General features: G+C 42.2%; 1 protein-coding gene across 14 annotated transcripts in view; it reads right to left on the bottom strand.

Moving 5' to 3' along the window:
* Positions 1 to 27366, bottom strand: part of spag17 (sperm associated antigen 17) — a 428416-nt gene that overhangs the window by 21468 nt on the left and 379582 nt on the right. For 11 of the 14 annotated variants that reach the window (XM_068040791.1, XM_068040788.1, XM_068040787.1 and 8 more), the window contains 7 exons: positions 26013 to 26138; positions 22345 to 22467; positions 21521 to 21643; positions 16979 to 17098; positions 7324 to 7490; positions 3106 to 3302; positions 715 to 775 (listed from right to left, as the gene is read on the bottom strand). In XM_068040791.1, coding sequence (XP_067896892.1) covers positions 715 to 775; positions 3106 to 3302; positions 7324 to 7490; positions 16979 to 17098; positions 21521 to 21643; positions 22345 to 22467; positions 26013 to 26138 — 917 coding nt within the window. Of the gene's footprint in view, positions 1 to 714; positions 776 to 3105; positions 3303 to 7323; positions 7491 to 14535; positions 14655 to 16978; positions 17099 to 21520; positions 21644 to 22344; positions 22468 to 25717; positions 25839 to 26012; positions 26139 to 27366 lie in introns of those variants that run through there. The other 3 variants (XM_068040792.1, XM_068040795.1, XM_068040796.1) reach the window with 3 other exon arrangements.

Genomic DNA, 27366 nt, shown 5'->3' with positions numbered 1-27366 from the left:
AGAATCCAAAACTAGAGGCCATAAATACAAGACAGCTACTAATAAATTCAATAGAGAAATAAGGAGAGAGGTCTTGACTCTGAGTGGTTAGGCTGTTGGAGTGGTTGAGGTAAACTGCTTAGACGCTTTCAAAAGGAAACTAGATGAGTACTTGAGAAAACGAGATTAGAAGGACATCTGAAAGGCTGAGATTAGGAGATGGAATGGCAGGCGACTCATGTGGAGCATAAACATTAGCACAGACTAGTGGGGGGGGGGGGCAGATGGCCTGTTTTTGTTCTGTATATTCTATGTAATTCTATATAATTAATTGCATGGAACAAGTAAATCTGGAAAGTTATTTTGAAGTAAATTGCAAGCAAAGAGCTGGAGGTTCAAACTAGTGAATGACAAATTAATGACTGATACCAGTAAGTTTTCCTTCACACAAGTGATTAATATATGGAATTGCAAAAAATTGAGTTGTAGTGGCAAAATCACCAGAATCAATCAAGAAGTAATTGGTTGCTGCATTGGGAGGTGGTGGGGAGCATGGGGACTTTACAGTGTTTCTGGATCACTTTCTTCATCTGTAATTATCTTGTAAACTAATCAGCTACATTTAAATGACTCCAGCTAAAAGTATTAGAGCTGTTTGACCTAATTAACTGTTTTAAAAAATATGTTAAGCAATGAATACTGAAACATTTCCGTTTAAATGGACTGACTACTTACTGGTCCTGGTTTAAAACACACCCTGAGTCCAGTGCTGGGTGGAGGCTGCTTCACTCGAAATCTAGACAAAAATGATAGACAATACTAAAGATTCATACTGTACCACTTAAATTACCCCATTTCAGATCAAGATCATTAAGTATTTCCAATACATATTGCAGAATTTTAATTATTCTTAAAAGAATGGTAAACATCCTTCAGCAAATAGAAAGAATTACTCTTATTAAGTTTTGGGGTTTATGCTAGATATTCTATTTAGGTTCAATATCTCCAACCACTCATCTAAGTAGATCTTCTATTCCTATGAACTGAAGTGTGCCATCACTGTACAATACTTAGTTGAAAAAAAAGCAAGACCCAAAGGTTAAACAGACGATCGCCTGCCACTGTCCTCTGGCTTACTGGAATATATGTGGGATGCCAGATGATTTTGTTAGACAGACAAAAGTACATAGTACCACAGAGGATCAAGTTGTAAACCAACAGGGGACAACCCACAACTTTTATTTATACAGCACCTTTAACATAATAAAACATCCCAAGACACTTCACAGGAGTGTTATAGGCAAAACTTAACACTGAGACACAAGATGATATTAGGGCAAATGACCAAAAGCTTGGTCAGAGGTAGGTTTTAAGGAATGTCTTAAAAGAGGGTAGAGAGGTGGATAGGTTTAGGGAGGGAATTCCAGAGTCTAGGCCCTAGGCAGCTGAAGGCACAGCAACCAATGGGAGAGCAATGAAAACTAGGGATGTTCATCCAGAATTAGATGAGCACAGATATCTTGGAGGGTTGTGTGGGGCTGGAGGAGATTACAGAGATAGGGAGGGGCAAGGCCAAGGAGGGATTTGGAAACAAGGACGAGAATTTTAAAATCGAGGCATTGCTTAACTGGGAGCCAGTGATGGGTGAATGAGTCTTGGTGCGAGTAAGGACACAGGCAGCAGAGTCTTGGATAACCTCAAGTTTTCAGAGGGAAGAATGTGAGAGGCCAGTCAGAAGTGCATTGGAGTAATCAAGTCTGGAGATAACAAAGGCATGGATTAGGGTTTCACAGCAGATGAGCTAAGGTGGGGTGGGGTCAGGCAATGTTACGGTGGTGGACATAAATAGTCTTTGTGATGGTGAGGATATGTGGTTGGAAGCTCATATTGGGATCAAATATGATACCAATGTCATGAACAGTCTACTTCAGCCTCAGTTTCCAGGGATAGGAATGGAGTTGGTAGCTACGGAATGGAATTTGTAGTGGGGACTGAAGACAATGGCTTCAGTCATCTCAATAGTTAATTGGAGGAAATTTCTGCTCATCCAGTACTGAATGCCACTCAAGCAGTCTGCCAATTTAGCAACAGTGGAGTAGTTAAGAGAGTTGGTGATGAGGTAGAGCTGGGGTTTGTCAACACACATGTGAAAACTGATGCTATGTTTTTTGATGATCCTTCAGGGACACCAGAGGTAATGCTGTGGGAGTGGGAAGACAAGCCATTTCAGTCGATACTTTGGCCACAATTAGATAGATAAGAATGGAACCAGGCAAGTTCAGTCCCACCCGGTTGGACGGCAGTGGAGAGGTATTGCAGGACAATTGTGTGGTCAACTGTGCCAAAGGTTGTAGTCAGGTCAAGAAGGATGAGGAGGGAAAGTTTACCTTTGTCACAGTTACATAGGATTTTGTGGCTTTGATAAGAACTTTTCGGGACTGTGACAGGAGTGGAAACCTGATTGAAGGGATTCAAACAAGGGGTTCGGAATGGATTTGGGAGGTGACCAAATGTTCAATGAGTTGAGAGGAAAGGGAGGTTGGGGATGGGGTGGAGAACAATGGGGTTAAGGGTTGTTTGTTTGAGGTGAGGGGTAATGACAGCAGTTTTGAAAGAGGGCACTACCTGAAGAGAGAGAGAATCGTTAGCAATATCAGCTAACATGGAAGCCAGTAAGGGAAGTTGTATGGTCAGCAGTTTATTGGGATTAGGGTGAAGGGAGCAGTAGGTGGGTCTCATGGACACGATGAGCTCGGAGAGGGTATGAGGAGAAATAGGAGAGAAACTAGAGAAAGATGCAAGTACAGGGCTAGGGAAAGTAGAACCTTTAGAGGACGTTTGACAATTAGATAATTACTGTAATCAGTATTTTATAATTTTATTGACCTGGAACTTGCTGCCTACAAGCATGGTGGAAGCTGAGATGATGAATGATTTCAAAAGGAAATTGGGTGGACACTTGAGGGAAATAAACCTGCTGGGCTACGGGGATAGAGCTGGGGACTGGGAATGATTGGATAGCTCTACAGAGAGATGGCATGAACTTGATGGACCTCCCTCTGTGCCCTAATGACTACAACTCTCAACTGACTTTGTTAAATGAACATAACAAACAGAATAAAATACCTGCAGGTGTCTATTCCGACATTCTTCAGTAAGACAGTGTAGGTATAGGTGAAACCCTCTTGGAGGATACCAAAATTCACCTTTCTTGGAAACATCTCAAAGCCTCGTGTTGGTTTCTTTAATATACCACCTGCTATGGGACCAGCAATGGATATTGTATTGACTTTTCTTCTGACCGGCTCTTCAATAACAGTAAACTATAAAGGACAAATATAGAATTTTTAGGGGCAATTTTAATAGTACCTGCTCAGCAGAAATAATTAGTTGGATGGACAGTAAACATCGCCGGGTGACTACCAGACAACATCCTTCCTCGATCCAGACGTCTTCAATTTTAATCTGCTCTACTGAACAGGTGACAAAGGTATCTAACTGAAACCAATGGGGTCCTTCTTTAAAAAAGCGAATCGGGATCCAATGATGTCATTAGACCCTAACTGCAATTTTAATTGTGATCTGAGAGGGGAAACCATTGTAGGGAAGCCAGGTGAAGACAGCGGGAAGACGATCCAAGACAAATGGACGCTATTTAAGCTAAGTTTTTTTTACTTTTCTTGAGGGACCAGGAAAAGCATGAATGCTCTTTCGGGCCCCACAAGGAATGTGTAGGCTTGTTGGCATGCTTCCCTTTGGTGCTGGCTTCTTCTCCTGTCCTCTGGCCTGCTGTTGAAATTGGCCAGGTCTCACGCTACTGAAGTCAGTGGAGAGTTTGGCACTCATCTGGACTCCCATCTACCAGAATCCTGCTCTGTTAAAATTGGGCGTTTTATTTTTTGGATGAATTTTTTTGTTCATCTGTTCTGGGAAGGTAGGATAATGTTATGTTACATGTCCATTAAATCAAAGGAAAATTGGATGGGCTCGCTCACATGCATGAGATCTCCCTGCCCAGTCTTCCTCTATGCACTGTGGCCAGGCATTCCAACGAACTCAGGCACAGGAAACATTATTTTCTTCTTGACTGTGTATGAAGCAGGGACCAGAGCACTGGGGCTGAGATGGAAGCTTGTTAGCCCCTGGCTGTTTCCTAAGAGTTGGGAGTAATGGGGGACTGGAGCTTGAGCCTGTGAGAAAGTCATGGGTGAAGCCTCAGAAGGGGTGAAAGACTGGGCCTTGGAGAGTCTGGGCTGGATACATCACTTCTGCTAACTGGACTGTCTTTCTATCATTGTTGCATTGAAACTAGAACTGTGTCCTTATTCAATACTAGTAGAGGCGTAAGATAGGAACATACGAACAGGAGTAGGTCATTTAGCCTCTCGAACCTGTTCCGTCACTCAATGATTTCATGGTTGATCTGTCGCCTAACTCCATATGCGCCTTTGCTCCATATCCTTTAATACCTTTGGCTAACAAAAATCTGAGTTTTAAAATGAACAATTGATCTAGCATCAACTGATGCTTGCTGAAGACAGTTCCAAATTTCTACTACCCTTTGCATGTGGAAGTGTTTCCTAATTTCATGCCAGAAAGGTCTGGCTCTAATTTTTAGACTATGCCCACAGTCCTGGACTCCTCAACTAGCACTAATAGTTTCTTCCTAGCTGTTCCCCTTAATATATTGAAAACTTTGACCAAATTACCCCTTAACCTTCTAAATTCCAGATAAAATTATAAATTTGATGGTCTGGTTTTCACAGGCTAAGATAGCTTAAAACAGACAGAGATAATGGCCTTGATATTAGTGGGGATCTGGGAAGAGTGTGGGAAAGCATGTAATAGGCCAAGGAATCTGGCAAGGCTGGGGACATGGGGGTCTTGCCAACTGTAACAACAGGGTCTCATTAGCATATTGTTGGGCTACCTCCCACCTAGCAACTGGTCAAATTGCCATGTTGGCCAGCAGATGGAAGGGAAAACTAGCAGTAGAAGTCCACAGCTGGGGACGGGTGCCTGGCACTCAGAAGGAAACATTAGCTCCAGGTTCCCATTTGGGGATGGGGGTTGTGTGGTGCAGGGTTTATGATCAGGAGGAGGGGTGGTGGGGGAAGGGTTGCCCAGTTCAAGGGAGGTCCAAGGCTTCCTTGTAAGGCCTGGAGGAGATCTCCTGCCCCACAAGAAAACCTGAAAAATCAATTTTAAACTTACCTCCAAGACCTGTTCTAGCTCTGGATCTGTCTGCTGGCAGGTTTTGCCTGACAGAAGAGCCAACACTGCTTGTGTCCCTTTGCCGAGGCCTCAGGTTCATATTGCAGATTGGAGCCTGATAACACCATGAGACCCAATCTGCATATTTAAAACAGGACCCTGCTTTCTCCCTGCTGGTATCCTGCACAAAAGAACAGGTTAATGTGGAACACACTGTGAAGGAAGTGAGATTGGTGGAGGGAGGTGACATTTGTTATTTTAACTGCTGCCCCACCTTTTCTGCCAGGTGGAGCCAGTTAAAATCTGGGCCAATCTTTCAAATAGTGTCGATCTATTTATCAGTATAGGAGAAAGTATGGATTGAGGGTTTCAGGAGTTACTCTAAAGTTCCTAATGAAACACAAATCCTATGTGATTTTTTTTTCATGAGATTCTCAATAATTAGAATTACGACAATTTATTGAAAAATCCAGGACTCTTCATTGTTATTTCATTCCCAGACTGAAAATAATAAAAACATTGCATGTGAAAATCATATAATTGATGTCTTATCCAGATGGGTCCTGTTAAAAAAATCTATTAAATAAGTTTAACCATGTTGGGAGTTATTTGTTTCCTCAAATAATACTTTGGACCAAATGACTATAATGCTGGTATTAGCTAGGTTTCCAAAAGTTGGTGGCAGCTGAAATGTTTGAGCACTTTTCTGCTTTTATTAGCTGCTTCATTCTCAACAACAACAACAACTTGCATATATTTAGCACCTTTAACACTTTAAAATGTCCCAAGGTGCTTCATAGGAGCAATTGTCAAACAAAATTTGAAACCAAGCCACTTAAGGAGATATTGGGACAGGTGACCAAAAACTTAAGGAGTGTATTGAAGGAGGAGAGAGGGGTAGAGAGACAGTGTGGTTCAGAGATAGCATTCCTAAGCCTAGGGCCTAGGCAGCTGAAGGCACTGCCACCAATGGTAAAGTGATTAAAACTGGGGATGCATAAAATGCCAGAATTAGAGGAACGCAGAGAACTTGCAGGGTTGCAGGGCTGGAGAAGGTCACAGAGCCAGGGAGGAATGAGATCCTGGAAGGATTGAAAACAGCTTGAGAATTTTGAAGACGAAACATTGCCAGAACGGGAGCCAATGTAGATCAGCAAGAACAGGGGTAATGGATGAACAAGACGGTGCAAGTTAGGACAAAGGCAACAGAATTTTAGATGAGGTCAAGTTTACAATGGGTAGAATGTGAGAGGATGGCCAAGAGAGCATCGGAATAGTCAAATTAAGAGGTAACAAAGGAGAATTTCAGCAGCAGATAAGCTGAGGCATGGGTGCAGACAGACAGTGTTATAGAAAAGGATGTAGATGGAGAAGTTATGGGGTCAGAAGCTCAGCTCAGAGTCAATTAAGACACCAAGGTTGCAAAACAGTCTGGTTCAGCCTCAGACAGTGGCCATAGAGAGGGAGAGAGGCAGTGGTTAACGAACTGAGTTTGTGGCAGGAACAGAAGACAATAGTTCTTAGTTGGTGGAATTGCCTGCTTATCTAGTACTGGATGTCGAGCAAGCAGCCTGACAAATCAGAGGCAGTATAATGGTTTGAGAAAGGTGGTGGTGGTGAGGTAGAACAAGGTGTTGTCAGTGTACATGCAGAACCTGAGGTGTTTTTGGATGATGTCGCTGAGGGCCATCTTGTAGATAATAAATAGGAGGTAGCCAAGGACAGATCCTGGGGAGATTTCAGAGATAATGGTGTGGCAGTGGGAAGAGAAGCCATTGATGGTAATTTTCTGGCTATGATTACATGAATAGGAATGGAACTGGGCTCACTGAGCTGGTCAACAGAGGAGAGGCATTGGAGGATGTTATAAAGGTGGAAGTAAGAAGTAATGGAGAGGATATGGGGTCGGAAGGTGTGGTCAACTATGTCAAAGGCTGCAGACAGCCGAGAAGGATGAGGTGGAATAGCTTATCACAGTTACAGTCACATAGGATATAATTTGTGACTTTGATGAGGACTATTTCAATGCTGTGGCAAGGGTGGAAACCCGACTGGGATGTTTTAAATGGGATGACATGATATCAATGTCATTTAATTAACACTGTTAGTGTTATTCAACATCACTCTTACCCTCTGATTAGGTAGCGAACCTGGCTTTGAGCTCAAAATTGCTGATGGGAGTTTGATTTTCTCTTTTCTTGGCTGGTTGGCAGCATCAATTATTAGGCTTTTATTGAATATGATGTTACTTCCATCAGCTGGTAGCTCTTCAGGTCTGTATTGCAACACTCCATTTTCTTATTGAAGTGAAAAATTTACACAACACAATTAGAGACTTACAAATAGTTTTAGATTATTTCATTTTGTCAAATGAGTACTGAAATCAAATACATTGTATAATGGTGTAGCTAAAATTTTAAAAAACCCATCTGTTTAATATAATCTTTATATATTTGAAGATACAAGATAACCCGATAGGTGAAATTTAAAGAAGTATGGCCGCAAAATTGGGCTCTGTAGCACCCGTAGTTTTGATGCAACGGGTACCAGGCATCTGCGGTGTGTGCACATACTTCTCGCATAGCTCCAGACACCACCTTGGTGAGGACATTAGCATGGGTGTTAGGGCAGTGTTGGCATACAGACTAGGCAGATTGTGACGGCAGTCAGCATGCAATGCTGATTTGACATCAGCGCTGCCATTTTCAACTTCCCAATTCCAGCTAATACCCTCTCTTAAACATGCACGGCTGAACATATCAGCAGCAGGACGGACACGGCCCTCACCAGTGCTATTTAAAAGGATCGTCAACTACTCCCAGTTCAGTTGTTGATCAATTTCTACTGGCTCTGTTTGAGTTTGTGGAATCGCTTGGTTGTTTGCAGAGTTGATTAAAGTTGGTGAAGTTGACAGGGAGTGATGCTGCATATGGAGAAGGCTTGATCTTGACTTCAAGGATTTTGGTCAGACTACTTGCTCCCAGTCATGGTTGCTATCATTACCATCCCCTTTGGACTGCAACATGAGAGGGAGATGGAGCAGAGGCAGAAAAGAAGAGGACAAGCTGCTCAAAAAGGGAGGAGGAGAAGGGGGAGAAGGGCTCTCAGCAGAAGGCCACCTAGGGTCTTCCAGCATTTCTCTTACCTCCACCTAAGCCAGGAGTAGTGAGTGTGCATTGTCTGTGCTTTATGAAGGAAGTCCTCACAGAACTCTGCCACCTCTTGCAGCCAGACCTGCAACCTTAGAGCAGGGCAAGAGCAGTGTTGTCAGTGGCAGTGAAGGTGATGGGCTCTGAATTTCTTCAAGTCGGATCCTTCCAGGCTGGAGCAGGTGTCATATTTGTAACTTCCCCCAGTTTGCCATCCACTGCTACTTAAGAGAGGTGATAGACTTCCTTTATGCCAGGAGAGGGGTGTTCATTGCGTTCTCTCTGAACAGAAAGGAGCAGGTAGAGCATGCATGTGGCTTTGCCAGGATAACAGGCTTCCATATGGTGCAGGGTGCCATTAGCTACACACACGTGGCTTTGTGGGTGCCACATCGAAATGCTGAGATGCGCCACAACTGTAAAGGTTACCACTCACTGAATATGCAGTTGGTGTGCGAACATGCTCAGCACATCCTGCTGGTGAATGCTCACTATCTTGGTAGCTGTCATAATACTTTTATTCTGGTCCACTGTATTTGAGTCATCATATCAAACCAGAGGCCAGCTACTGAGCAACAAGGATTATCTGCTTAACATCTGGCTCATGACTCCCCTCCACAATCCAACCACATGTTGCCAGCATGCATACAGTGCTGTATGCTGCCACACAAGCCATCATAGAGCAGACCATTGGGGTGCTGATGCAATAGTGCTGCTGCCTGGACTGCTCTGGAGGAACCCTGCAGTACTCACCAGAGTGTGTGCCCCTATTTGTAGTGGTCACTGTATCCATCACAATCTGGCCATCATGAGAGCACAGCCTTTGCCACCAAGCTGTGAGATGTGAGTGTGATGATTGTAGCAGTGCTAAGTGTTTGTGAGTGAGGTGAGGCTATGAACATTAGATATGCATCATGCTTGATTGAGACTAGCTTTTTAGAAATATGCAAACAGCAAGAGGATAACTAAGGAAAGAATAGGGCATATCTGGCAACCTGCGTGTGGAGGCAGAAGACATAGGCATGAGTCTTATGAATACTTCACAAAAGAGGGGGATGATGCAGGCACTGTAGTTAAGGAAGAGGAGTAAGAAATATTGGATGGGATAAACATTGTGAGAGAGGAAATATTTAGGGGCTTAACATCTTTGAATGTAGATAAATCACCAGGGATGGGTGAAATATATCCCATGCTGCTTAGGGAAGCAAAAGAGAAAATAGTGGAGGCTCCGACCATCATTTTCCAATCCTCTCTGTCTACAGACGTGATGTTGGGGGACTGATAATGTTGCACCATTGTTTAACAAGGGAGAAAGGGATAGACTTAATAATTACAGGCCAGTCAGCCTAACCTTGGCGGTGGACAAATTATTGGAAAACTTTCTGAGAGACGTCATAAATTGTAATTTAGAAAAGCACTGATTACTCAAGGGCAGTCAGCATGGATTTGTTGTTGAGAAGATCGTGGCTGACTAACTTGATTGAATTTTTTGAGGTGACAAGTAGGGTCAATGAGGGTGATGCATTCAATGTAGTCTACGTGGATTTTAGCAAGGCTTTTGAGAAAGCCCCACAGACTGGTCAGAAAAGCAAAAGCTCATGGGATTTAAGAGAAAGTGGCAAGTTGGATACAGAATTGGATACACGTGGCTTTGTGGGTGCCACATCGAAATGCTGAGATGCACCACAACTGTAAAGGTTACCACTCACTGAATATGCAGTTGGTGTGCGAACATGCTCAGAGCAGTCCAGGCAGCGGCACTATTGCATCCTCCATCATGTTGTGTGGCACTACCACTGTGCTAAATGGATAGATTTCAAACAGATCTAACAATGCAAAACTGGGCATCCATGAGGCACTTTGGACCATCAGCAGCAGCAGAATTGTACTCAACCACAATCTGTAACATCGTGGCCTGGCATATCCCCCACTCTACCATTACCAACAAGCCTGGAGACCAATGAAGCGTGCAGGAGGGCATGCCAGGAGCAGCACCAGGCATACCTCAAAATGATGTGTCAACCTGGCGAAGCTACAATAGAGGACAACTTGCATGCCAAACAGTGTAAGCAGCATGCAATAGACAGAGCTAAGCGATCCCATAACCAATGGATCAGATCGAAGCTCTGCAGTCCTGCCACATGGTGGTGGACAATTAAATAACTAGCAGGAGGAGGTGGCCCCACAAATATCTCCATCCACAATGATGGGGGAGACCAGCACATCAGTGCAAAAGATAAGGCTGAAGCATTTGCAACAATCTTCAGCCAGAAGTTCTGAGTGGATGACCCATCTCGGCCTCCTCCTGCAGTCCCCAGCAACACCGATGCCAGTCTTCAGCCAATTCGATTCACTCCACGTGATATGAAGAAACGACTGAAGGCACTGGAAACTGCAAAGGCTATGGGCCCTGACAACATTCCGACAATAGTACTGAAGACTTGTGCTCCAGATCTTTCCGCGTCCCTAGCCAAGCTGCTCCAGTACAGCTACAACACTGGCATCTACCCGGCAATGTGGAAAATTGCCCAGGTCTGTCCTGTACGTAAAAAGCACAACAAATCCAACCCGGCCAATTACCGCCTCATCAGTCTACTCTCGATCATCAGTAAAGTGATGGAAGGTGTCATTGACAGTGTTATCAAGCGGCACTTGCTTAGCAACAACCTGCTCAGTGACACTCAGTTTGGGTTCTGCCAGGGCCACTCAGCTCTTGTCTTCATTACAGTCTTGGTTCAAACATGGATAAAAAAGATGACCTCAAGAGATGAGGTGAGAGTGACTGCCCTTGACATCAAGGCAGCATTTGACTGAGTATGGCATCAAGGAGCCCTAGCAAAACTGAAGTCAATGGGAATCAGGGGGAAAACTCAATGCTGGTTGGAATTGTACCTAGTGCAAAGGAAGATGGTTGTGGTTGTTGGAGGCCAATCATCTCAGCTCCAGGTCACCACTGCAGGAATTCCTCAGGGTAGTGTTCTAGGCCCAACCATCTTCAGCTGTTTCATCAATGACTTTCCTTCAATCATAAGGTCAGAAGTGGGGATATTCACTGATGACTGCACAATGCTCAGCACTATTCGCGACTCCTCAGATGCTGAAGCAGTCTGTGTAGAAATGCAGCAAGACCTGGACAATATCCAGGCTTGGGCTGATAAGTGGCAAATAACATTCACGCCACACAAGTGCCAGGCAATGGCGATCTCCAACAAAAGAGAATCTAACCAACTCCCCTTGACATTCAATGGCACTACGATCACTGAATCCCCCACTATCAACATCCTGGGGGTTATCATTGACCAGAAACTGAACTGGAGTAGCCATATAAATACCGTGGCTACAAGAGCAGGTCAGAGGCTAGTAATCCTGTGGCACGTACCTCACCTCCTGACTCCCCAAAGCCTGTCCACCATCTACAAGACACAAGTCAGGAGTGTGATGGAATACTCTCCACTTGCCTGGATGGGTGCTGGATGGGTGCAGCTCCAACAACACTCAAGAAGCTCGACACCATTCAGGACAAAGCAGCCCACTTGATTGGCACCATGTCCACAAACATTCACTCCCTCCACCACCGACACACAATGGCAGCAGTTTGTACCATTTACAAGATGCCCTGCAGAAACACACCAAAACTACTCAGACAGCACCTTCCAAACCTGTGACCTCTACCAACTAGAAGGACAATGGCAGTAAATGCGTGGGAACACCACCACCTGCAAGTTCCCCTCCACATCCTCTATGTTTTGAAGTGGTGAGCTACATTTGCCATCCTTCATTACTCTGGCACAATTTTTTTTTCATAGAATTTTGGAAATTACAGTTACAATCATTGAAACTTCTTCCCTTTTCTCCTCTCAAATCTTTGGATATAAGCATTTAGGGTCCCTGTGTTATGTCTAATTTTAAGGACCCACTTTGGTAACATTTCTCTTTGAATAATGCTGTTAAACATTGATGGTTCTACAGTCCCAATATTCATCTCCTCTGTAAAAACTAAGGCAAATTACTTTTTTAAAATCTCTGTAATTCACTCACATTTGCCACAAACTTCCCTCCTTAAACTCTTAGCAGTCCTACCCAGATTATTCTGATCTATAAAAAACCTTTTACATCACGTTTCTTTTTTGTTAATTTTCACAGATCTTCCCTCTTCACCTTTCGAATTTCCCTTTTTGCATCTTTTCATTTGTAGCTATTCTATAAGTGCTAAACTCTTGTCGTGCAGGCCCCCACCTGCCAAGAATGAGGCATATCAATTTTGTCATATGAACATTGATTTGAAAACTTTTGCTGAAGTGAAGAAAGGACTTGTTTAAAAAAATCACCAGGCCCTTGGCTGGTATGGTATTTGCATATTAACAGACAATGCTCGTGGAGACAAAGGGGTTACTTCCCTTATCCAATTTAACCCACAATGGACTTTGAGCACCACACATTGAAGGTGAGGGAGCTAAAATTTCAGTATGACTGCTGGGATGGCCGAATCCACAAACAGACATGGTCAGACCAGCTGGTCATGTGACAACCTGCTTGACAACCTGTTTTTTCTGAACTGTACAAACAGTTTGAACTCAGGGACTGCAGAATGCTCCTGGATTGAAGAAGAACTCTCCTGTCTGTCTGCTCCCATCTCTTTCTTACAGAACTCCAAATCCACTGAAGACACATGAACCCCAAAAGAGAAAAGTCTCCTACAGCAAACAAGGTTTAAGAAGAATACTGGGCCCCACCGAAAATCAAGGACTGTACAGTCAGCTCGAAGAACCATAACAAAAACCCTCTTCAGATAGTGCCTCAAACTTTTCCACTTTATTTCTTCTGCTCTTTTCTGTCTCTATCTGCATGTATGTATCGCACATGGGTGCATCGTGTATCCATAGGCGTTAACCGAATTAGAGTTTAAGTTTAATAAATTTCAACCTTTCTTCTTTAAACCTAAGAAAACCTGTTTGTGCTGGTTTCTTTGTCTTATAATTGGAAAACAGTGAACAAGGATTCACCAAGGGGAGCTAAAAACACGGTGTGTTTAAAAATAAAACCCTGTTACGGTAAGTCCAGGTGAAGGCTGAGAGGGAACCCTAGACACCTTTCTCACCTGGTCGTAACACTCTCTTTTTAAATTTTGAATTCAATTGAATTACTTTATTAATCTAAGGAATTCTGAGCCTATGATATAGTTTTTTTCCCAATTGGAATATATTTGATTTGTAGCCCCATTCAAATATTTCCCACCATTGCTGATCTACAGTTCTCTTTGACAATTTTTCTTTCCATTTAATCTGGGCATGATCTCTTTTCATATCACTATAATTTGCTTTCCCAGTCCTTGCATTCAATTGCTTTTTTTCCCTCCTTTCCTAGTTATATACTAAACACATTTATATTATAATCACTGCTTCATAAATATTCCCCTACTTTTAGATTGTTCATTTGCTCCATTTCATTACCCCAAACCATATCAGTTGTAAACACATGGAGAGTCTTCTTTCTTATCACAAGGCTAATTCCTACTGTAGTCTATTTTTAGAATTTACAATCTGACAATTATAATTATTGTTAATAAATGCCTCTTTAGTTTGTTTACAAATTTCATCAAGTTCCATTGTTTGATGGTGTCTCATATACACACAGTAGTGTGACCGACTCCTCAGCTCAATCCAAAGGAATTTAGTTTGAACCACTCCTTTATTTAGATTCCTACAGTTTGGTTCTATGACACTGTCTGCAATTTAGTGATAGCCAATAGAAATTGCTGTCTAGCCACAAATGTAGCTATGCCACATGCATTGATTTTTGTGCAACTTTAGTGGAAGATGCCTTACATACATCCACATAACACAGCTTCACACGTGTGCATTTACTTTCCATAAAGTTACCACCATTCAGTAACCAAGGAATTGAAGCGCTCAATGATCAAAAAACACTTGCACACATGCACTTAATCTTACTTTTTATCAACAAACGCACTAAAAAGACTGAAGTACACATGTATAAACCGTGCAAATTTGAGCATTGAGATCACATTCTCAATGGCAGTCTCAATTACTTTTCTTTATTTTTCTGTTTGTTCTTGGGATGTGAGAGTCGCTGACATGGCTAGCATTTGTTGCCCATCCCTAATTGTCCTTGAGAAGATGGTGGTGAGCAGCCTTCTTGAATCACACACCCACAATGCTTTTTTCTGTAGTGGTTTGATGCAACTGAGTGGCTTGCTAGATCATTTCAGAGGGCAGTTAAGACTCTCCCACATTCCTGTGCATCTGAAGTCACGTGTAGGCCAGACCTGGTAAGGATGGCAGATTTCCACCTCTGAAGGACATTAATGAATCAGATGGATTTTTAACAATAATGTGGTAGTTTTGATGATCAGAATCTTTGAGACAAGCATTTTATTTCATATTTATTAATCAACTGAATTTAAATTTCTCCAGCTGCCATGGTGGAATTTGAACACATACCTCTGGAGCATTAGTCCAAGATTAACCTCTGGATTACTAGTTCAGTAACATTACTACTATGCCATCATCCCATCAGAAATACATTCAGTCACATTAGATTCCCAATTTGGCATATGTGACCATAGAAATATAGAAAATAGGAATAGGAGTAGGCCATTCAGCCCTTCAAGCCTGCTCCGCCATTCATTATGATCATGGCTGATCATCCAATTCAGTAAACTGTTCCTGCTTTTGCCCCATACCCTCTGATCCCTTTAGACCCAAGAGCTATATCAAACTCCTTCTTGAAAACATACAATGTTTTGGCCTCAACTGCTTTCTGTGGTAGCGAATTCCACAGGCTTACCACTCTCTGGCTGAAGAAATTTCTCCTCATCTCAGTCCTGAAAGGTTTACCCCGTATCCTTAGACTATGATCCCTGGTCCTGGACTCCCCCACTATCAGGAACCTCCTTCCTGCATCTATCCTGTCAAGTCCTGTTAGAATTTTATAGGTTTCTCTGAGATCCCCCCTCACTCTTCTGAACTCCAGCAAATATAATCCAAACTGACTCAATCTCTCCTCATGCGTCAGTCCCGCCATCCCAGGAATCAGTCTGGTAAACTTTTGCTGCACTCCCTCTATAGCAAGAACCTCAGATAAGGAGACCAAAACTGCACACGATATTCCAGGTGTGACCTCACCAAGGCCCTGTATAATTGCAGCAAGCCATCCCTGCACCTGTACTCGAATCCTCTCGCTATGAAGGCCAACATACCATTTGCCTTTTTTACCGCCTGTTGCGCTTGCATGCTTACCGTCAGTGACTGGTGTACGAGAACACCCAGGTCTCGCTGCATATTCCCCTCTCTCAGTTTATAGCCATTCAGATAATAATCTGCCTTCCTGTTTATGCTACCAAAGTGGATAACCTCACATTTATCCAAAAGATACTACATCTGCCATGTATTTGCCCACTCACTCAACTTGTTCATATCACCCTGAAGCCTCTCTGCATCCTCCTCACAACTCACCCTCCCACCCAGTTTTGTGTCATCTGCAAATTTGGAGATATTACATTTAGTTCCCTCATCTAAATCATTAATATATATTGTGAATAGCTGGGGTCCGAGCACCCATCCATGGCGGAACCCCACTAGTCACTGCCTGCCATTCGGAAAAAGACCCATTTATTCCTACTCTTTGTTTCCTGTCTGCCAACCAATTTTCTATCTATCGCAATACACTACCCCCAATCCCATGCGCTTTAATTTTACATGCTAATCTCTTATGTGGGACTTTGTCGAAAGCCTTCTGAAAGTCCAAATAAACCACATCCGCTGGCTCCCCCTCATCAACTCTACTAGTTACATCCCTGAGCAATTCTAGTAGATTTGTCAAGCATGATTTCCCTTTCATAAATCCATGCTGACTCTGCCCGATTCTACCACTGTTCTCCAAGTGCTCTGTTATAAAATCTTTGATAATAGACTCTAGAATTTTCCCCACTACCGACGTCAGGCTGACTGGTCTTTAATTCCCTGCTTTCTCTCTACCTCCCTTTTTAAATAGTGGGGTTACATTCGCTACCCTCCAATCTGTAGGAACTGTTCCAGACTCTATAGAATCTTGATAGATGATCACCAATGCATCCAGTATTTCTAGGGCCACTTCCTTAAGTACTCTGGGATGCATACCATCAGGCCCTGGGGATTTATCGGCCTTCAATCCCATCAATTTCCCCAACACCATTTCTCTACTAATACTGATCTCCTTCAGTTCCTCTCTCTCACTAAGACCAGAAGCTAATATATTGGACAACACTACACCGATTAATATAGCTCCTTCATTTTTCCATATTTCTGCTGCAAGTTTTATATCCAAGTCTACTTATTTACCAATATGACCTCCTTCGGTGCTGTAACCATTCTATAATTCTATATACATTTTAGTTTGGAATGTTATTTTTTTTGCTTACTGCATTCTGATTTTTCTTACTGTCTTTTCCCAGTTAACCTTTTTCAATCTTCCTATTTCCATAGTATTTATCCATCTAAAGCTTATTTTCCATTCTAAGCTGCCTCCTGCCATATCAGTATTTATTTAAAATGTTAAAGAAACTTTTCATAATTTGCTAACATCTTAATTCAAATCTTATTCTTTCAAATGTAAATTTATAAGAGTTTGGTACTAACTTGACCCAATGTCTTTCAAGACGTCGCCAGGAATGGAAAGTGGTTTGTGCAAGGAACAACAGTTATTTGGCTTGTGGGTGGACAGATCTTGCTCATCAGCTCCTGATAGAAGGGGATTAACTGCAATGTAAGAAAATAAAAAGCAACACAGGTCAAATTATTGTGGCTTAAGCTTGTTAGCCTTTTGCATCTTAGTCTGTTGTTATGATCCTGTGAGACTGGGCTGAAGGGAGATACAGTTGTCACTCCTTTTGCTCCTGAAGAAGGGCAGTGGTATGTTGAGTATATAAGAAAAAACCCAGTATAGGGGGCAGGGGGAATGGTGTGGGGGAGTAGTGGCACAGAGGGAGAAGTATATATGGAAAGAGAGAGACGGATGCAGATATAGAAATATGGGGGTTAATTTTAACTGCCTTTGCTGGGCGGGAACTGGATGTCAGCATTCTGAAATTCGTGAGGTTATACCAACTGTTCCATTTCTGCTCCTGATCCACCAACTGTTATTTTGATCGGGGTCTTTCTGAGGGCACCTGAAGCAGGCAGAAGCCTCTTTAATGTATTTAAAATCAAGATCCTAAAATAATAAAAATCCTAAATCCTGAAAATAAGATTTGGAAATTGTTATGATCCCTGTGGAGACCAATAAACCAAAAGAACCAAATTTACCAAACAACCTTGATAAGAAAAACTCACAGTAAACAAGGTATCACTTTTATAACTTTTGGTTGAATGATCAAACCAAATTCAACATAACTTAAACATGAATTACCAGTAGATCACGGTCAAGATATTACAAATTACATATTCACTATCAGATACAACAAAGGCGAATCTCATGCATTTACTAGGCAATCCATTCAGCAGCTATGGCACCAAATTACAGTCACACAGTTCTTCAAAACCCAGAAATTCCTCAGGTAGGTCTTTAGATTCTGTCTTCCAAATGCAGCCACAATTCTTGACTGACAGTGGTTTCACTTTAATCCTGAACTTCACAGGTACAGTCTTCACCAAAAGAAAAACAGCGTACTTCTCCAGAACCTTCTCAGTTCTCCTCACGACAGGCTTAATGGTATGGATTCCCAGTGTTACCTTTATCCGTGCCCTTCAGTGACAACCCTGTGCATTGTATGGCTGGGTCTGGTTAATCAATTCCTCTAAATAGCAGAAACCGCTGCGAGATTCCATTTTCGCTTTTTTCAACCTGCCCGGTAAAAAAAAAACCCTTCCTGCCATCTGAGCTTGGATGGCACTGTATTATGCTTAAATCTGGTTCCAACCAGTTTTAGTTACCTCAGCAACCTGAAGTTTTTGCTTTCAATTTTTGTTGGCACATTCTATTCCAAAAAAGGAAACAATCTTTGCAAACTAGGGTCAGTGCACCTGCCAGAGCATTTGATAAACCATCTGTTCAGACAACAGTTCGGACCCATTTCCCCATGGGTTCTACAGGCTGCAGATTCCATCACAAAATGCTTTTGAAGAGGAACTCACCTGCATGTACTTAGATCATTGGAATCTGTTTGCTATTCACCTAGCTGGATTTTTTGGAGAAACTTATGGTTCATAAATTACTGTATATCTGCTTTATTTTGCTTCGTAGCTTTCAAAAATCTCAGAAGGAGGACTACACAGTGTTCAGCATGGGTGTCATCCAAGCCACTCTACTTGGGTTGGAGGAAGAGAACAATAAGAATAGCAGCAGTAGATGAGGGAACCTCAGGGACTCTGAGGAGATTACAGTGGAGAACGGGATGCTTGCAGGTATGCCCAACCTACCCACAGGTTCTAGTGAACCACAGGCAGCTACTTCCAGTTTTCTGAGGGGCAGTGTATCATTAGGCTGCACTTCTTTCTCAAGAGAGGCTGTCACAGAACTTCATGGCCTTTTCCAACAAAATCTGCAATCTGCTCTCCCAGCTGGCTACATCTTGCCTGTGCCAGTGAAAGTAAGCACAGCACTCAATATTTACCACTGGCAAAGCATGGCCTCTCTGGTGCAGTAGGTCCGCTTGCAGGAGGCTGAACACAAGAACACAAGAAATAGGAGCAGGAGTAGACCATATAGCCCATCGAGTCTGTTTCGCCATTCAAAATGATTATAGCTTATCTTAGGATTCAACTCCACTTTCCCGCCTGTTCGCCATATCCCTAGATTGCCTGAGAGACCAAAAATCTGTCTATCCCAGCCTTAAATGTATTCAACGATGGATCATCCACGATCCGCTGGGGTAGACAATTCCAAAGATTCACTATCCTTTGAATGAAGCAATATCTCTTCATCTCAGTCCTGAATGTTCGGTGCCTTATCCTGAGACTGTGCCCCTGCGTTTTAGATTCCCTGATCAGTGGAAATAATCTCTCAGTGTCTACCTTATCCAGCCCCTTTAGAATTTTATATGTTTCAATGAGATCACCTGTCATTCTTCTAAACTCCAGAGAATATAGGCTCAATTTACTTAGCCTCTCATCATAGGACAATCCCCTCATCCCAGGGACCAATCTAGCGAACTTTCACTGTGCTGCCTCCAATGGAAGTATATCCTTTCTTAAATGTGTAGACCAAAACTGCACAAAGTACTCCAGATGTGGTGTCACCAAAACCCTGTATAATTGTAGCAATACTTCCTTCGTCCTGTACTCCAATCCCTTTGCAATAAAGGCCAATAATGCCATTTGCCTTCCTAATTGCTTTCTGTACCTGCATGTTAACTTTCTGCATTCCTTGTACAAGCACACCTAAGTCTCGACATTTACAAGTTTCACCTTTTAAAAAATATTCTGATTTTCTATTCTTAAAACCAAAGTGCATAAGTTCGCACTTCCTTACATTATACTCCAACTGCCATCTTGTTGCCCACTCACTTAACCTGCCTATATCTCTTTGCAGCCTCTCTGTGTCCTCTCCACAGCATACCTTTCCACCTACCTTTGTATCATCAGCAAACTTACTCTCTGTCTCTTAATCTAAGTCATTAGTATAGATTGTAAATAGCTGAGGCCCCAGCACTGATCCTTGCAGCACTCCACTATTTGCTATCTGCCAAATTGAAAATGTTTTTATGCCCACTCTCTGCTTCCTGTCTGTTAACCAATCAACTATCCATGCTAATATATTACTCCCAACTCCATGAGCCCTTATCTTGCATATTAACCTTAGTGTGGCACCTTATCGAATGCCTTTTGAAAATCCAGGTATACTACATCTACTGGTTCCCCTTTATCACCTCTACTAGTTACATCCTTAAAAAACTCAAATAAACTTGTCAAACAGGATTTCCTTTTAATAAAACCACGTCGACTTGTTCTAATCATATTGTGCTTTTATAAGTACATTGTTAAGACTTCCTTATTAGATTCCAGCATTTTCCCAATGATTGATGTTAGGCTAACTGGCCTGTAGTTCCCTGTTTTCTCTCTCCCTCCTTTCTTGAAAAGCAGTGCAACATTTGCCAACTTCCATTCTGATGGGACCGTTCCCGAATCTAAGGAATTTTGGAAAACTATAGCTAGCGCATCCACTATCTCTGCAGATATCTCTTTTAGAACCCTAGGGTGTAGGCCATGATGTCCTGGAGATTTGTCAGATTTTAGTTCCATAAGTTTCTCCAATACTTTTTCTCTGCTGATATGAATTTCCTTAATTTCCTCACTCTTCTTTTAGGTATCTGCAACAGCCTGCCTGTGCAGCCTCCTGAATCATTGTTCTTCAGATAGATCTAATGACTTTTGTCTTGTACACCCTGTGTGCTGCCATGAGCAACATCCCACCTCCCCCTCGCTCCCCCACCCCACCACCACCTGGTATCTTCTGAGAGGTATTGCTCCCATAGGCTGCTGAAACTGCTGTTGCTGCCCCTATTCTTCCAATATTCCTCCATGCAGAAAAATAGAATAGAGCCAATGATAGTGAGAGAAAGGTTTCCCAGGCTGAGAAGGCAGAAAACTGTTTGAAATAAGTGATCTGCAGGCTGAGAACTCTCCTGGCAAAACACAAAGTAAAAGTCCAACGATGCAATTAGCTGCTGTTCAGTTCTTCTCTCAGTTTTATTGGTGGATTTGACATTATGCAGGGTTCCTGTGACTTAGAGTAAATATTGTGTTGTGCCATTGATGACATCAGTGGGCTATGACACTCACATTTAAATTAGGTCCTCACCTGCTTGTGAAAATAATAGTGAGCATGAAAGTATCAGGAATGCTATGCAAATCATCCAACCTCCAATTTTACTACCCACTTATGCCGAGTAGGCTGGGTAAAAATGCAGACTAAAATGTGAAAGAATAATAAGAAGCAAAAGTTGAAGATAAATAGAGAAATGCACACCAAAAACAGAAATGTGAGAGGTGTGAAAGTGAAAAAAAAAGATAAATGTGAAAAACAAATAGAGTGACAATGAGAAAAATGCAGACAGAATTAGATAATAGAAAACAATGCCAGAAACAAATACAAGGAGAGAGAACTTTGTGATTTTTCTGTGAACAGTGTCACAAAATATCAACTGCCACCAATAATCTAATAAATCAATTCCAGTTTCTTACTTGTTGTGGAATGTTGACACCGAGGAATCATTGTCTGTGGCACTCGAACATCAAATCTCATCGGACATGTTTTTGCCTTTGTTGTGTGAGTACAGGTTGGATTAAGGAGTCTGTTACAAGCATCTGATGAGCAAACAGTCACAGAAGTTTATTTTCAAGGATTCCTGGAGCATATGGAAAGCAGAAAAACATACAAAATGGTGCATTTTGTCAATTTACATTTGTAAACAGAAATATTGACGGGGATCCCTGGTAGCTCACTGGAGAAGAGGGCTTGATGATCAGGTCACTGTGACACAGGTAGAGGCTCTCAGGTAAGTCCTGAAAGGAGATCAGGAAGGCTGAGTAGCGGTTGGAATCGGGTAAGGTGGAAGCCAGATTGGGAGTTTAGAGACTGGGAACAGAAAATGGACGTGAATCTGAATGACCATAAAATGAAATCTCAGCACTGACCTTTAATAAATAAATGGTCATGCAAACTTGATATGATGCTTCCGTCTTTAAAATACTGTACCTTTTTACTTACTGTGAAGGTTTATGTATATTTTTTACTTTATTTTTTCCCTTAGTTCCTTGGAACATTTAGCACCTGCATGCACAAAGTTTATTTTAGCAGTTTAACTATCTCCATAGCTACCTTGGTGGATTCTAATTTTCCACCAACATACGAGAACATTTGGAAAGCCAGAATAGAAATAAAGAAAAAAAATTCAAGTCTACATTGAAGGACAGACCGGGACCAATGCGAACAGTGAGTAACAGTAGTTCTATGTTTTCTGATCAACTGTATGATAGATTCACAAATAAACAGAAACGTAATTTACCTGGAATGGAATACTGACACTGAGAGACCACTGCCTGTTGTGTTGAATTGTCTGAATTTTTGAGGTAGCATGTGTCGGTCCCTGTTGCATGAGCTGTTGGACATGTAGGTTTATTGCTAATGTCTGACAAAATAAAAAAAAAAGATGCTTATCTGAGGAAGAGACTGTTTTTCTATATACCTGTTAGCTTGCAAAGATGAACAGTTCTTTTAAAAACCACATTTTCCCCAAATACTTTATGAAGAGAAATTCAACTTTGCACTAACCTTTCAGTATATCATATTGATAAGCACGAGTGATTCGCGTGTTGCCTCTGGTTACCCTCTTTTTTTTGTCAACTATTCAGACTTCAATCAGTTGTGCCCTTTGATTACTATCTCTTCTTCTGTATTAATAATTTATCTGTTTTATCCAAGCGTGACCATTATTCCCCCAGATCTTAGTGAATGCTTAGAAAGCAGGAAACTACAGGCCAGTTAGCTTAACATCTGCCATAGGGAAAATGTTTGAAGCTATTATTAAAGACGTTATAGCAGGGCACTAAGAAAAATTCAAGGCAGTCAGGCAGAGTCAACATGGTTTTGTGAAGAGAAATCATGTTTAACCAATTTTTTGGAGTTCTTTGAAGAAGTAACATGTGCTGCGGATAAAAGGGAACTGGTGGATGTACTGTAATTAGATTTCCAAAAGGCATTTGATAAGGTGCCACATCAAAGGTTATTGTGTAAAATAAAAGCTCATGGTGCAGCGGGTAACATATTGGATCCCATTAGTTGCACAAAGAGAGACGAGGTCCGACTGTAGCTTTAAGAAACTTTATTGCAGTACTTAATTGTTACATCTTCAGAAAACATAACAATGAACTGAACTAAAACTAAAAGCAACACACACACTGAACTAAACTGAACTGAACTGATTCTTCGCGCCAAATCAAGCCTTATTATAGTTATTCTTACAAATCAGTGACACCCCCTTTATGTTCCCAATTGGTTTACAAACTCTGCAGTTTCTTGGTGTTAGGGCCTGATTGGGGCATTGCCTTGTCATCCTCTCCTCAAGCAGTTTCTTATTCCCCTATCTCTTCAGACCGTTAGGCTGAGCCACCCTCGGACAAGGGGCGTGGGTTTGCCTGGTCAGTATGTTTCTCACACTAACTGTTCCTTAGGAATGTGTCATGTCTGGGTGATGAGATAAGAAGAGTGTTGTTGAAGCATAATGTCTCTTTCTGCTATTGCGCTGTACCAGCTGCAAGGCCAATGGTGAGATTCCTCTTAGTTTCTGCTTGCTAGTCTGTTTCTGCTGATAAGTTGCCTCTGCAGCCCTGAAGTTATGAAGTCATTTCTGATAAGCTGTCTCTGCAGCTCCGAAGCTAGCTTGTTAGCAATACATGATTGATTAATTCACTTTAAATGTCCCCAATAGTTCTGTACTCGAAAATTCTGTTCCCACACATGGATAGAAGATTGACTAGCTAACAGGAAACAGAGATTAGGCATAAATGGGTCATTTTCTGGTTGGCAAGTTGGATGAAGGGATCAAAGGTATGGTTGCTAAATTTGCCGATGACATAAAGATAGGTTGGAAAGCAAGTTGTGAAGAGGACATAAGGAAGCTACAGAGGGATAGAGATAGGTTAAGTGAGTGGGCAGAGATCTGGCAAATGGACTATAATGTGGAAAAATGTGAAATTGTCCATTTTGGCAGGAAGAATATAAAAGAAGCATATTATCTAAATGGTGAGAGAATGCAGAGCTCTGAGACAGAGGGATCTGAGTGTCCTTGTGCATGAATCGCAAACGGTTAGTATGCAGGTACAACAAGTAATTAGCAAAGCTAATAGAATGTTATCGTTTATTGCAAGGGGAATTGAATACAAAAATACAAAAGGGAGGTTACGCTTCAGTTATACAGGGCATTGCTGAGACCACATCTGGAGTACTGTGTACAGTACTGGTCTCCTTATTTAAGGAAGGATGTAAATGCATTGGAAGCAATTCAGAGAAGGATTACTGGACTAATACCTGGAATGGGGTGTTGTCTTGTGAGGAAAGGTTGGACAGGCTAGGCTTGTATGTGCTGGAGCTTAGAAGAGTAAGAGCTGACTAGATTGAACCATATAAGATCCTGAGGGGTCTTGACAGGGTGAACGTGGAAAGGATGTTTCCTCTTGTGAGAGAATCTAGATCTAGGGGTCACTGTTTAAAAATAAGGTGTTGCCCATTTAAGACAGAGATGAGAGAATTCTTTTCTCTCAGAGGATCGTGAGTCTTTGGAACTCTCTTCCTCAAAAGGTGGTGGAAGCAGAGTCTTTGAATATTTTTAAGGTAGAGGTAGATGGACTGATAAGCAAGGGGGTGAAAGGTTATCAGGGGTAGGTGGCAATATGGAGTTGAGGTTACAATCAGATCAGCCATAATCTTGTTGAATGGAGGAGCAGGCTCAAATGGCCAAGTGGCCTATTCCTGCTCCTAATTCATATGTTCATATGCTCTCAGGTGCTGCTTATATGCCTCTTTAGCACAGTGACCTTTTGTAATTCTTCCTTTAAATTTACCTCGATCACAAAAAGTTTGTGCTATTTCGGAGGCTTACGAAAATAAAGCCCTCCAATCAACATGGTATTTCTCTGATGCAATTATTCCAATTCTGATTTGAATAATTCTCAATATAGTCTATTCTCTACTACACTGGATATGTTGCTGGTGATCAAACTTTGGCAGCTGTCTGCCTCGAAGATTCTTGCTTCAGCCTTATCTTTTGCACTGATATGCTGGGCTCCCCCATCACGGAGGGGGATATTTGTGAAGCCAACACCTCCAGTTAGCTGTTTAATTGTCCGCCACCATTCATGACTGGATGAGGCAGGACTGCAGAGCTTAGATTTGATCCATTGGTTGTGGGATCGCTTAGCTCTGTCTATCGCGTGCGGCTTATGCTGTTTGGCACGCAAGTAGTCCTAGTTTGTAGCTTCACCCGATTGACACCAGGGCTGATCCCCCAGCTTGATGGGAATGGTAGAGTGGGGGATATGCCGGGCCATGAGGTTACAGATTGTGGTTGAATACAATTCAGCTGCTGATGGCACACAGCGCCTCATGGATGCCCAGTTTTACATTGCTAGATCTGTTTGAAATCTATCCTGTTTACCATGATGGCAGTGCCACACTTTTTAAATATGATTCTGTTCAACTTTATATGATTTTAAAATCCTGTTTACATGCATAGAACATTGTAAAAATTACTTTATTGCTGAAATGTTTTTAAATGGCTGCAGCCGTGTCTTCTGCTCCTGTCAGTTTGGACAGATTCCGTAGGTAGGCTTCTGTTCACTGCACCACGTGTTCTGTCCTTTATGCCATGTTAAAGTGCACTGCACAGCCACGCAGGGGTCCACATCTCCTGCCTTCCCAATGAAATTCTCAGCAGGAGCATCACATTAAATAAGTGGTCATTTTAGGTTGAGGTCACAGCCAGCACAGTTACTTCGCTGCGAACTGTAAAATTAGGACCAATATATTGACAAAAGCTGTATTTTGCAGATAGGTAGAGAATGCATTAAGTGTTAACACATATTGTTATTGGTGAAAATGTGAACAGTGAGTAGTAGTAATCTTATGCATTCTCATCAACATATGGTGTTTTCACAAATAAATTATGAAATACATTACCTTCTGTGGCATGTTGAGACTGAAAGATCATTGCCTGTTGTGTTGGGTTCTCTGATCTTTTCAGGCTGCATGTGTCTGTCCCTGATGTATAAGCTGGTGTTTTGTCTGTGGGTCCGTTACTAACATCTGCCAAAATAAAAACTGTTGGTGACGTTTATCTAAGAGAAGAGACTACTATCCTATATACCTGTTAGTTTCCCTTATCCTTTATTCAAAGCTACTCATCTTTGCACCAAAACTTCAGCAGATCATATGAAAAAGCATGTAAAATTCACATGTGCCTCTAATTTCTTTGCTGCCTCTGGTTTACCTTCTTTTTTGTTAAGATTCTGTCAGGTGCATCCTTTGTTCATTGACTTCAATATTTGATTACTAACTGTTTTGACGTGTCGATAAATTGATCTGTTTGATCTCTTTGCTTCTCTCAAGTGCTGTTTATAAGCCTCGTTCAGACAGATCTCTTTGTAATTCCTCAAAGAAACATGGGACATAGAAAATTTACGGCTCAGAAGGCTGCCATTTGGCCCAAAGTGTCAGTGCTGGCTGAAAAAGAGCTTTCCAGCCAAATCCCACTTTCCAGCTGTTGGTCTATCGGCGCGTAAGTTATGTTATGAAAGTACTTCCATTATTTGTTAAATTTTGAGGACTTGTGCTTTAAAACTGAAAAAAGAATTCCATAGATTTTTTGTTATTCGTTCGTAGGCTGTGGGCATCACTGCCTAGGCCAGCATTTATTGCCCATCCCTAATTCCCCTTGAGAAGGTGGTGAGTTGCGTTTTTGAACTGCAGCAGTCCATGTGGGGTAGGTACACCAACAGCACTGTTAGGAAGGGAGTTTCAGGATTTTGAACCAGCTACAGTGAAGGAACAGCGACATAGTTCCAAGTCAGGATGGTGTGTGGCTTGGAGTGGAACTTGCAGGTGATGGCATTCCCATGCATCTGCTACCCTTGACCTTCTAGGTGGTACAGGTTGTGGGCTTGGAAGGTGCTGTCGAAGGAGCTTTGGTGCATTGCTGCAGTGCATCTTGTAGATGGTACACACTGCTGCCACTGTGCATCGGTGGTGGAGGGAGTGAATGTTTGTGGATGGGGTGCCAATCAAGCGGGCTTCTTTGTACTGGATGCTGTTGAGTTCCTTGAGTGTTGTTGGAGCTGCACCCATCCAGGAAAGTGGAGAGTATTCCATCACACTCCTGACTTGTGCCTTGTAGATGGTGGACAGGCTTTGGGGAGTCAGGAGGTGAGTTACACAGGATTCCTAGCCTCTGCCCTGCTCTTTTAGCCACGGTATTTATATGGCTGCTCCAGTTCAGTTTCTGGTGGACTTTGCTGGACTTGGTGTTTATTTAAAA

Source organism: Heterodontus francisci, chromosome 10, assembly GCF_036365525.1.
Source record: "Heterodontus francisci isolate sHetFra1 chromosome 10, sHetFra1.hap1, whole genome shotgun sequence".
NCBI classification, from domain to species: Eukaryota; Metazoa; Chordata; class Chondrichthyes; order Heterodontiformes; family Heterodontidae; genus Heterodontus; species Heterodontus francisci.
Note: the sequence above shows the minus strand (reverse complement) of the source record. Positions and strands in the feature narration are given on the sequence as shown.